A 12,648-nucleotide genomic window follows, 5' to 3' on the forward strand; every position below is an offset into this window, starting at 1 on the left:
TGGGTGCATGATTTTTTTTGGGGGGGGGGGACAGGCTGTAGCCATGGACATGCTATGTGCTCTGATGGTGAATTTTGGCTGACCCAATGCAAAGATCCTGAGGATCCATGTGGATCCATGCTTTGTAACCACGTTTTTGCACCATTGCAGCCCCAGGCAACAGTGGGTGCATGATTTTTTTTTTGGGGGGGGGGACAGGCTGTAGCCATGGACATGCTATGTGCTCTGATGGTGAATTTTGGCTGACCCAATGCAAAGATCCTGAGGATCCATGTGGATCCATGCTTTGTAACCACGTTTTTGCACCATTGCAGCCCCAGGCAACAATGGGTGTGTGATTTTGGGGGGGCAGGCTGTAGCCATGGACATGCTGTGTGCTCTGATGGTGAATTTGGGGTGACCCAATGCAAAGATCCTGAGGATCCATGTGGATCCATGCTTTGTAACCACATTTTAAGTGGGGAGGGAAGGAAAAACACAGAAGGCTAAGAATGCAGGAGAGGGCTATAACGTGAGGAAAGGAAGGCAAAAGTTTCCCCCCACCCACCCACACAAGCCAGCCAGCCTGCGCTCTCTCTCTCTCCCTCTCCCTCCCACCAGCATGACAGAAGAAAGCATTTTAACTGCATTAAGAACTATTTAGCAGCGAAACCTAAGCTTTGCCATCCCTTAAGAGGTACAGACACTGTAATCTTCCAGATCGCATGAATTTACAGGCAAAACACTGTTTAAGGATTTCATCCTTTTAAATGGAAGAAAGCATATTTGAATGCTGTGTGTCTCCAAAAACAAAAAGCAGGAAGTCAAATCAGAATTTTAAGCCGAACCTGTAATCTCTCTTCCCTTCACAAACATTGTTCCCTCCGGAGCAGGGAGAGGATAGAACGAGGGACGCTCTGCTCTCCCCTCTACTTGCCTGGAGGGGAGGGGCTTTCCCTGCTCTTTGTTCCGTTTGAGCAAACACAGTAACGAAACAGAGCAGGGTGGGCAGTAAGACCCTGAGGCAGAATGCAGGAAAGCCACCACTTCCTCTCTCACGGAGCTCCCTTCTCCCTGAAGCGCGGTTTGATTTTTGCCTCATTTTTCGGCTCCAGGGACCACACATTCGCTGCATAACACGCACAGACATTTCCCCTTCCTTTTTAGGAGAAAAAATCTGCGTGTTATAGAGCGAAAAATACGGTAGCTATACCAGATGCATCACTGCCCAGGACACTGCATGCTGGTAGTATTTTTGACTAAATCTGAACTGAAAGAACTTAGTGCACTAGAGCTGCTGAAGTATACTGAAGCTTTTATTTCATATTACTTTGACAGAAGTAAACCTACTTTTAGCTACTCACAGGCTGCTCGGTCTTTCACAGGGCTGTTTTGCTTCCCATTCCATTCCAGAACACTTGGAAAGGCTCCCATGAGGCCCTGGCATGCACCCACGTTCTCTGCCTCACTGACTTTGTTTATATAATTCTTTGGGTGGATCTTCTGGGTTTTCCAGGATCAGGGAAGTACAACTTTGTGGCAATTGGCTCTGATTCTGGAAACACAGTTACTGGAGAAATGTTTCCTATTCTGGTGCTTGATGTTTCTATACTCTTGAATGCCACTGCCACAATGCCACATCCCTCGTGGATGTGCTTCAGCATATTTCTGTGACCTAGAAAGGATATATTGGCTGAGTACAGTGCTCCAAAGGGACATTGGAAACTGTCTTGTACTAAGCCAGGCCATTGGTACATCTAGTTCAATACTGTCTTTGCTCACTGGCAGTTTCTCTTCAGGATTTCAAACGGGGCATTCCCAGTCCTATCTGAAGATGCTGGGGATTCAGCTTATGACCTTCTGTATGCAAAGTTCTACCACTGAGCTATTGCCCATTGCTTGAGTTTATGTCAGTGGCATTCAAGGTGTCATGTTGCTGATTGGTATCTTTTGAATTCCCTTAGAGCTCTTAACCATACTTGTAAACACCACCACCTTCTTGGGGAAGTGGCTCTTTTCCCAAGCACTTCTTTTTTCACTGCTTCAGGTGCAGACTTCTGGAAATTTATTAACATAACTGTTGTGGAGTTGATGGCTAGTCATCACAAATTTCTGTTTATGTGTTAGTAAATCTCCAGTTTGAGCACCACCATCAGAATAATGCAGGAGCAGGCGTGGTAAAAAATAGGGATCAGCAACCTTTTAAGACCAGTGGGCACATTTTGAATTTTGAGGGAGTGCTGAGGGTGCCAGTCACAAAATGGCCGCTGTGGGGCTATGGCATAACACAAAATGGCTGTTGGGGGACATGGCATAGCAGAAGATTAGAGAGTACGTACAATCATTGCTAATTTCCTCTCTCCCACCCACCCTGACAATCTCATGGGAAATCAGCTATATCTTGGTGGTCCTGACTATGGAGGAAGAGCTATCAAAGGCACAAGAACACTGTTTTCCCAAGTGCAAATCCTAAACCAATGCCTCTGCTGACACCCTGTAACCACTTACCTAGGAGTAAGCCCCAATAAATGAAGAGGTTTACTTTTGAAGTAGGCACATATACCATTGTACTGAAGAGTTAACAGTTTCTCTGTGCTATCATTGACAATTATATAGCATGTCATGGGTCTTGATTAAAAAAAAAAACAATTCTGTGTGTGATAAGCAGCTGTACAATATATTAAACCCAGTTCTTATTCTAAGATGAGTTCCGATAAAAATTCATGATCTTGAGCATTGCAGGTAAGATACTCAGGGGCAGACAGAGGAAGGAAATAACTTTGTGATCCATAAGGAAAAGTCTTTCCTCTCTACAGCACAATATATATTTTCTGATTTGTCATGGTTTTTTTTTTATCATGGCTGTTAATGACTTTTAGCAGCCATTTTGGAGCCAAGGTTTACAGTCTACTAGCTGGGACAGAGCAGTTGAGACTTCCTATTAATTTGGGGAACCAGGAGCTCCAGAAAGGACAGGAGCCCTTTTGACATTACTGTTGGTATAAAGTCAGAAGTAAGGATGCTGCTGCAGGTATAAGGACAATTTCTCAGGGAGACAGCTCTTGGGCCTTGTGACTGGTGCTTTGTAGCTTTCCTCTTGCTGTGCAGTCTTTTATCCTAGAGTTGCATGTTATGCACTCAGTGCCTTTGCTTCTAATCTCCTAGGGCTAATTAGTTGGATTGGCATTGCTTGGCTGCACTCTAGTTCTGGGTGGTCTTACATAGGGAGTTCCCCCCCAACCCCAACCCCCCATTTTGCCTGTAAATGGTGGCTTTTTAGCTGTTAATCTCACCCGTTGCTTGGTGCCTAAATGTTCTGAATTATGTAGTGCAGACGCGTGGAGGAATTTTTCTTAGTGCTGCAGTGGAAACATTTTCTGACATGTTCACAGTCCCATGTCAGGATTGCATTGGTTACTTCAATGCAGGTAATTGTTTTAAAGCATTCACAAATCGCTTATCCCCCCCCCCCTATAAATAGATGAAAAGGAAGTAATAGTAAACCAGTAGAATACTATTCTAGTAATAGTATAAGAATAATTTACTCTTATATAGTCCAGGACAAAGCACTGTCCACATCCCTGGTAGTTTGGGTTGGAGGGAACTGCAGTTCCTTCTCTTCTTATTAACTCTTTCTCTTGCCCCTTCAGAATAGGGGTTTTAAAAATCGATTCTCCATTGAAACCTCCCAACCCACATTTTATCTACTTACCATATTTATAATCAGGCCTTTGGCTAATTAAACCATGTATGGCCTTTTAAACTGTGAGGGGTATTGTTTTTGTTCGTTAACCTACTGGTTTTACCTCATAAGAAATAGCTTTGTAGAAGGACCCTGCTGTTCTGTTGGATCATACAGTAGTTTGTTTTGGGATTTTTAATGTGCTTTTTAAATAAATAAATAAATGCTGCCTGAAGACTTTTTATAGTGGAGAAGCACTGTAGAATATATAAACACACAGGTATTAACTGCCCTCCTCATTCGCTTGTCATATTCTTTTCTGATGTCCATCATATGCAAGCTTTGTAACGCTTGCCCTGTCCATTCTTTGACCATTGTACTTTTCTTCCTTAGGATGAGATTGAGGAATTGCGGGCTGAGATGCTGGAGATGAGAGACGTCTACATGGAAGAAGATGTCTACCAGCTACAGGAGCTCCGGCAGCAACTGGACCAAGCCAGTAAGACCTGCCGCATCTTGCAATACCGTCTGCGAAAGGCAGAGCGGCGCAGCCTTCGTGTGGCACAGACTGGCCAGGTGGATGGAGAGCTCATCCATGGCCTTGAACAAGACGTCAAGGTAAGCCTGCAGTTACAAGAGAGAAGACATTTGAATGGTCCTGGGATTTTAAAAAACCTGCTTTGTCCTGTTTCAGATTATTAGTCCATTGTGCTGTTTATTTTCGCTACTGGTATCTCTCCAAGGTCTTAGGCATAAGCCTTTCCAAAAACCCTTTAAGTTGGAGGTATTAGGTATTGAACCTTTGCTCTTCTACATGCAAAGCATGTGTTCCGCCAGTGCTGGGGTACAGGCTCCATTTGGTGTGCATTTAAGTTATGTTTTGCAAAAATAACTGCTTAGAAATGACTTGCTTGAAAATGGATCTGTTGCCATACTGACCTAGAGCAGAACTTGCAAGATTTGTGAAATGCTGCTGTTGGGCACTGTAGCAATTTCCCAGAGGAAACCACGAGGCTTGGATTCCTTTGAACAAACGTAGCCCACCTCTTACTGAGTCAATAAGGGCAAGATAATGGCAAGTAAAGACAAACAGAGATTGGAGTTGTAGCAGAGTAGACTCAATTCATCTACATGCCCTTTTGGATCTGAGTAAGAGGCAGCAGCAGATCAAGTCTTTTGTATTTTAATGCTTCCATAATTTTACTGGGCAAACATTGAAATTTCCATTGGGTGCAGAATTAAGTATCCTGAGAATCTCAGCTTTTGAAAGAAGCTTATTTCTGGCCCTTGTGACTGTGAAAATAGGCATGAAAGTGTGGGCAATGCTAAGTAAAATCTCAGAAGCCAAGTAGGTGGGGGACAGAAAGGCCAGGGTTTCATTACCCTCCATGGCTCCATTCTCGTATGACCAACAGAAGCAGAATAGAATATGCAAAGTAAGCAAATATATGCAAGTGATTGTTAATTTGCATAGATGTCATGGAATTGATCATTTTCTTGCAGAATTTGAATTACCTGTGGCTTGTTGGTTTGTTTATTTTTTGCTGTTTTTGACGGTCCTGCACATAGGCAATTCTGCATAAGTTCTTTCTAGTTCAGGCCTTGGTGGTGAGAGTGAACTGCAGCTTGCTCTGCTTGAAATGATTCCTTTGAGGAGTGGGGCCCCTTTAGCTTTTAATTGCTGTCTAGTTTACTATATAATGTTGAGTTGACCAATCTTGCAGAGAGCCAGGTTTAAGCTGGTGTTGCATTACACATAATGCAGGCTGAAATGGAGAGAAAACCCATCTCTTTGCCTTGGAGAACAGAGCTAGTGATGGGATCTATAGAACCCTGTTGTTAGCCGCCCTGAGCCCGGCTTCGGCTGGGGAGGGCGGGATATAAATAAAATTTATTATTATTATTATTATTTTCCCCACACTTCCTTCATAGAGCTTAAGACCATGCTAGATGTGACATTTGCTGTGTAATTGGTCTTTCTTGAACAAATAACTAGCATAGGAGCTCCTGAGCCAGATTTGGGCCATGGCATGGTGGGAGAGGGGATCCCCCCCCCCCCGTTTCCCTTTTATTCCTGCTGTTTTCCTGATTGGACTTGACTGCTATTTATCTGTACTGGGAGGAAAGCTCCCATCAGGATTCTGATCAGGACTGTGGGTTAACCCTGCTCCAATTCCTCATGCTGTTATTACAATCTGGCTCATCACATATCGCACGCAACCTTTGTGTGCATTGTCATAGCTGCATATCCCTTGAAACCTGGGCTCCCCAAACAATGTGGCATATTTTTAGCAGCAGCTGGACTCCTTGCTGTACTTCTGCTTCTACTTCACTCCCTTTTCCATTGCACAGACACTAGGCTTCTTGTGATGTGCAGACCTGGGAAGGGTTAGTGATAAGGATATGCTTTCTTGTCAGCTCAGTTTACAGTCATGGGAACTAAGCAGCTGACCAGAGAGGCTGAGCCCCTTCCCTGAGCTGCCCAAGGGCCTTAGCTAGCTCTTGATGATTGCACAGGCCAGCTGGGTGGTGCATATGCTGCTTAGGCATGGCACTTTATTGGCATTGCACAGTAACACAATCTGCTGGAGGAATGCCTCCTTTCTTGCTGCCTCCAAGGCCTGTTCCATTGCTGTGGCCCTTTGAACAAAGCTGCATTGCCTAATGGCATAGGCCAGGGTGAGGAACCTCAGGTGTGGGGCCCAAATACAGTCCTTAAGCTTCTCTATCTGTTCCTTGAGCCTCTCCCTACATCATACTCCCCCTCCCCCAGCCATATCATTCACTGGATGCACTTCATATTCTCCTTGAGTGTTTTTTCCTGATGTGTCCTTGAACTCTGATAATGCCTCTCCCCTGCCTGGATGGAGGATAGAGAGAGGTTTGTGAGTGTGTGTAGAAACCAGCCTACTGTACATTTACATTTGTTGCTCCTCCCACTTTTGCCTCTGGCCCCACCCACCACTGTCACAAGGCCCCTGGAACATTGACCCAAAGGGATGTGACTCTTAGGTTGCATTCGACAAGGAGCAGGATGAGGGAGTCTTTAAAATGCTTAGCCGTGTCGACAGCGACTGGCATGGTGTGGATGAGGGAAGTAAATACTGGGAAGGTTGTGCTCTTTGCGGGGGGGGGGGGCATTTCCACCATGATTAACAAAAGCAGAAATGTTAGCTCCAGAGCTCCAACCCTTTGGACATTCTCCAGGGGCGACTTGGATGAACATCCTAAGCAAATAGCGCTGGCTAGCCTTATTACTGTCTAAGCAGTAGAATTCGATTCTTTGAAAATACTTTGTTCTCCCCCTTTCCAATTAAAAATGAATCTGCAAGTTCACCTGCAGAGTTAGTTGTGCCACTGGTCCTTCCACGGGGCCTCTGTGTGAGTTCCCCTGTTGTGGTGCATAGACTTGAAAACAGGAGGCATTTAGCTGGTACAATTATCATCCCCCTGCTTATTCTGGTCACATATTCTGTGGTCTTTTATCCTCTGGGCTCACAGTGAGTGAAGGAAGGCAGTATGCTGTGTGAGAAGTTGGCCATCTCATGGCCCTACAGAGCTGGCAATTTGAGAAGCAACCCTTGTGCTGTCAATCCACATGGGCAAGCCTTTCAACTGGGCAGAAGTCCCAGACTCTGTGCATGGTCCCCCTTTCTAGTAGACTGGGGGGGGGGGGGAGAGAAAATAGTAATAAAATGTAGAGGTGGGTTTTTTTTACTTGCATAGAGACATGGCAGGCAAAGTATGCAGCTCTCTCTGTGCAATCAACTGTTGAGCAATTTTAATTAACAAAATAGGTGTTTTCGAACCTACCCATCTGAGGAGAGAAGGGCAATCAATGCCCGGCACTGCTGGCCATTTCCCTGCGGGGGCAGCCTTTGCTTGTAACTCTTTCTGTAGCAGCACCTGTGCTTTTATTTGGACATGACTCAGTGAGAGTAAGTGCAGCAGCCTCTCCACTTACACTGGAATGCTGTTCTTCTTCAGCTACAAAACGCTTTTTCATTGTTGCAGTACCTTTTATCCCAGCTCAGCAAAGCCTGGGATTGAGCCAAATGGAAGCTTTTAAACAAAGGACTGAACCTGCTGCCAAGTGCCCCAGGCTCCAGAAAATGGCAGTTTCTGGAAATGAAGCATGCCACAAGTGACGGATGACAATCTCCACCCAAGCATCCATCACTAACTGCTCTGTAATTAAGAGGATATGCTTGTGCAGTTGTTTAAAAGTAAATGTAGCTACCACCTGGACCTGATGGGGTCCAACAGAATGTATTCTCAGCATGATACGTGCATTGGAATGAGGTAGTAGATATCCTGCCCTACTAAACACTACTGTCCTCCCTGTTTCGATCCCGAGGGGCAATACTGCTTTGCTCAGTATTGTTGATTAGAGCTTTGGGCATTTGAAAATTTCCAGCTGCCATTATTGTGGGTGCTATGTGTTGGCAATGCCCAGTTCCGTATGCCAATATCTGAGTCTGCAGTAGGATTTAAATTAGCAACTTGAGGAATGCAAGCTGAGAATTTAACCTGTATGCCACAACTCAGCTAGTTCGAAAAGAGAGAACTGCAGGGAACATGTCCTTAGAAGCTTATTTATGCAAATAGGCCAAAGCAAGGCAGGCGTTACTGCCTGATCATTGTAAAGGCTGCAGGTTTTGGGTTGCAGCCAACTAAGTTCTACTCAGAGTAGACTCGCTGCAATCAATGGACCTAGGTTACTCATACTCCTTAATTTCAGTGGGTCTACTTATGGATGCAACCCATTTCTTTATAAAGGGCCAGCAGTTCTGGTCCAAACAGCTCCTTTCCATGCCTTCTGCCCCTCAGCATTTATATCACCATAGCTTTGAGAAGAGGCTTTGATACTCTGGAATGAGTGGGACAATCCTAACCATTGATCCATACTGCTGGCAGGGATTAGAAATTGACACCACCGGCAGAGGAACTTGGCCACCATGGAGGCCCTTTCTGTGCCCACAGAAATGTGGAGGAGTATATGCTGCCATTGGTGTTCCTGCCAGCAGTAGCTGGAAGAAAGTTCCCCAATGGGGGTGTTTCAATGATAGGGTGGAAGCAGAGCAATGGCTCTTCTGGATCCAAAGCCAGTCCAGTTCCTGGTGAGGGACCTGATTTGGGCGCATGTTGTGAGTTGGTGCAGCCAACATAGTTGGGAAAACTACCTTCCATTTTTTCCTCCTGGCTAGCCGGAGCCAGTCAGGCTGCAAATGCCACGGAGAGTCCCTTGCTCCATGCCCCCCCCCCCCTCAGTTAGGGTTTCTGTCTTGGTGTAGGGAATGATAACATCTTGTTCCACAGCTTGTAGTTTTTTTTATCACATGGTTCTTCAAAGTATTTGAACATATGTTTTGACTATATGAAGCCACATGGTACTGAGACAGACCATCAGTGATCCATCTGGCCTAGTATGGTCTCCTCTGACTGCGAATGGCTCTCTGGGGTCTCAGGCAGAGGGTCTTTTCCCCATCACCTGCTACTTGAACCTTTTTAACTGGAGATGTCAAGGTTTGATCTTTGACCTTCTGCATGCAAACTATTACTCATTCCAGAGCTTCTGAATGAGGACTAGGAGCATAGCCTAGACCCCTGGAGGCAGAAAACCATCCCAGGTGCCCAAATGTTTAAGTGTAGCTATTGAAATGGGTTTTCTCAGTCTCAGGCCAACACCCTGCCAATTATGTAATATAGAGCTACCTTATACTGAGCTAAAAGGTGACAAGGGGCACCCCTTTGCTCCCTCAGCAGGCTGTCTGGGGAGGGACAGATTGCTCTTGCTAGAGGTCTGCAGCAGCCTTATGAAATTGGGTTGAGAGCCATATGGAGACAGGTCAAGGGACACATGCTCGCCCACTATAGTGCATGATGTCCAGTTTTATCAGGGATGGGGAACCTACAGTTTTCCAGATGTTGCGTGTCTGTAGCTCCCATCACTGCTGCCAGTTGGCTATGTGGGCTGGGACTGATGGGAGTCCCAGCAACACCTGAGGACCACAGGCTCCCCACCCCTGAGTTCCACGCATGCTGTGTTCATCGAGTGTGATGCCTGGGGGCTGATTTCCTTAACTGGAAACAGAAAAGTTACAAAAAGCAACATTATAATATGTAACAAAAGATGTTTAAGTGTGAAAATACATTGAAATGTTAAAACCATGTTCACACTTTAATTTTTTTTAAAAATAACAATTGAGAAAACACGTTCACATTCCAGATGTTAATTACACCACCATTTGTATTTATACATTAGATAGCCATAATCAGTGATATACAAGCAGATTTAATCTCGGCTGCATCATCACATCATAATGAGGATATTAGGGATGTTAGAACTTTTGATAGCCATAGCTATCGATTCATGAGCTGATACATGTTGTAGGAGTATATGTCACATTTCCAGAGAAGAAGGTTGTGTTTTCAAAATGCAGTGTTTATTTAGCCCGTGGGTAGGCAAACTAAGGCCTGGGGGCCAGATCCGGCCCAATCGCCTTCTAAATCCAGCCCTCGGATGGTCCGGGAATCAGCATGTTTTTACATGAGTAGAACGTGTCCTTTTATTTAAAATGCATCTATGGGTTATTTGTGGGGCATAGGAATTCGTTCACCCCCCCATATAGTCCAGCCCCCCACAAGGTCTGAGGGACAGTAGACTAGCCCCTTGCTGAAAATGTTTGCTGACCCCTGATTTAGTTATTCACCCTTTACAGTCATACCTCGGGTTACAGATGCTTCAGGTTGCGCAATTTCGGGTTGCACACCACGCTGAACCCGGAAGTACTGGAATGGGTTACTTCCAGGTTTCAGTGCTCACCCATGCGCAGAAGCGCTAAATCGCGCTTTGCGCATGCGCAGACACGACGCTGCGGGTTGCAAATGCTGCAGGTTGCAAATGTGCCTCCCGCACGGATCACATTCGCAACCCGAGCGTCCACGGTAGTTTCTTCCAAAGAGGTCATTGCATGGACTGGCCCTCTTCTGAGCTAGATGTAGTGTGATAGTTGCCATATGCTTGTCACGGTGCATTTTTCTCGCTCTGCTCCTTCCCTGAACCCTGTAACAGCTGCCTCCTGGTTGCCTTACCATTTGCTATGATCAAGTGTTTTCCTTGCAGGAGCAGGAAATAACTGGAACTCTCCCCCCCCCCCCAACCTTGATGGTGTTGCTGGAGCCTCTGGCTAAGCTGATTCCATGCTAGTAGCTGTCCTACCATTTGCCTCTTTCCTAGCTCAGTTTTCAGTTCCCATAGTCAGGATGCAACTGGGGATTTGTATAAAGAAGTACAAAATGTGGGACACAGGGTGACTTTTCTAGCATCAGCTGTGCACTGTAGGTCACTGCATGCTTTTTTCCGTAATCCATTGTAGCATTCTGCCTCTCCAACCTGCCCTGTCCATCAAGATTGCCCTGGTAATGCCTTCGTTTTCTGTCCTTTGCCCTTCACATCTTTGTGGTGTAAAACCCATGCCAGTTTCCTGTCTAGCAGGGAGAAAGCCCTGTCTGCACATGTCAACCGAAGTTCCCCCTCCTGACACTTGAACATAAATATAATGGCCTTCTCTAACCTTTGCAGTTTCTTTACCATCACGCAAAAGAAACAAAGGAGGTCCTCTGTACAGTGAGGTAGTGCCAGTATTAAGTGTGTATATAGGTGCATGCAATTTTAACTGTAAGCTTGCTGTGGAAAGACTCTCATTTCATTTTGGGGGCATGTAACATTTTCAATACACCCCCCCCCCCAAAAAAAAACCACTCTGATTGAGCTCAGCAGAGACTTGTTCTTTGCACAGTACTGATTGGCTAGTCCTTATGTCAGTCTCAAAAATGCAGTAAAAACCAGTATAAGTGTAAGAAACCTCTGAAAGGGGGGAGGGGAGTTGAAAGATGATGTGGAATAATTCAAATTTATGTTTTGTGTTTATTGTAAAATGAAAATATAAAGAAAAAATATTTTTTTAAAAAAAGAGGAGGAGGCAATCAACATTCATTGGAAGCCATGTGTTTATAATGGGTGAAGGCTGTTTGGAAAGCAGAACTCAACCCGCAGCTGGAAAACCCACTTACGTTTGCAGGTTTGGCTGCATACAGTCTAAAGTTCTATATAGGTTCAGTGGTGCTTCCTAGAGATTCCATACAGGATACCCCTATTTTATTTGGGATTACACACTGCGGAGGATCTTGAAATTAGATATTGATGTTTTGCCATCTGGTCTTTCGGTTGCTTCCCCCGCCCCCTGCAAAAGTTCATTTTTTGTAAAGTTAATTTCCTCCTTCCCAGTGAAGAACCTCTCTTCTTTCCTTGGGCTGTGATAAAGGACTACCTATGACCCTAATTATCAGATAAAGCCATATTGTGAGAGCTTTATTGCAGAAGAGGTCAAGCCCAGAGGGTCTCTGGGGACCAGAATTCATTGCTTGGGATTTGCTGGAAAATGTTTGTGAACATAAAGTCATCAGGACTGTGGAACTACTTCCTGTGTCTACAGATGCATTAAGAGATATGCCCCATATTAAGAGTAATTCAGTGTTCCATGACTCTTCCATGGAACAGACAGTAAAGCTCTACCATGCCCCATTTTTGACATTTTTGTTTGAAAGTCTGAATCCTGAGTCTCAAATAGTTTAGGTTCAGTATTATTCAGTCTGTTCAACAGATTCACATGAATTGTGTTCTTTCCCATTTTACAGTTTTGGCATTTGACTTGCCCTTTCCCTCCTGAATGCTCTTCCTGGCTATACTTTGGTCGCACAATCTGAGTCTGACATGTCTAAGTGCCAGTGGCAAAGCCTATTTGATGCTTCTGCACCCATGATAGAGAATTACGTGGTTTTTTTTATATCCTCACATTACAGTAGGAGATATGGATGGTGCTACTGTAATTGCTAGACTACCCATTGCACCATTAATATTGACATTAGTGAACCTGTTTGTAACTTTAATATTTGATGCATGCTCTTCAGTTCAATACATTTTT

General features: G+C 44.8%; 1 protein-coding gene across 4 annotated transcripts in view; it reads left to right on the forward strand.

The window, feature by feature from the left end:
* MTCL2 (microtubule crosslinking factor 2) overlaps positions 1–12,648 on the forward strand; it is an 85,472-nt gene that overhangs the window by 25,472 nt on the left and 47,352 nt on the right. For all 4 annotated transcript variants that reach the window (XM_028734848.2, XM_028734847.2, XM_028734846.2 and 1 more), the window contains exon 2: positions 4,055–4,279. In XM_028734848.2, the coding sequence (XP_028590681.2) occupies positions 4,055–4,279 (225 nt within the window). The remainder of the gene's footprint in view (positions 1–4,054; positions 4,280–12,648) is intronic.

This window comes from Podarcis muralis, chromosome 5 (genome assembly GCF_964188315.1).
Source record: "Podarcis muralis chromosome 5, rPodMur119.hap1.1, whole genome shotgun sequence".
In the NCBI taxonomy this organism is placed as follows: Eukaryota; Metazoa; Chordata; class Lepidosauria; order Squamata; family Lacertidae; genus Podarcis; species Podarcis muralis.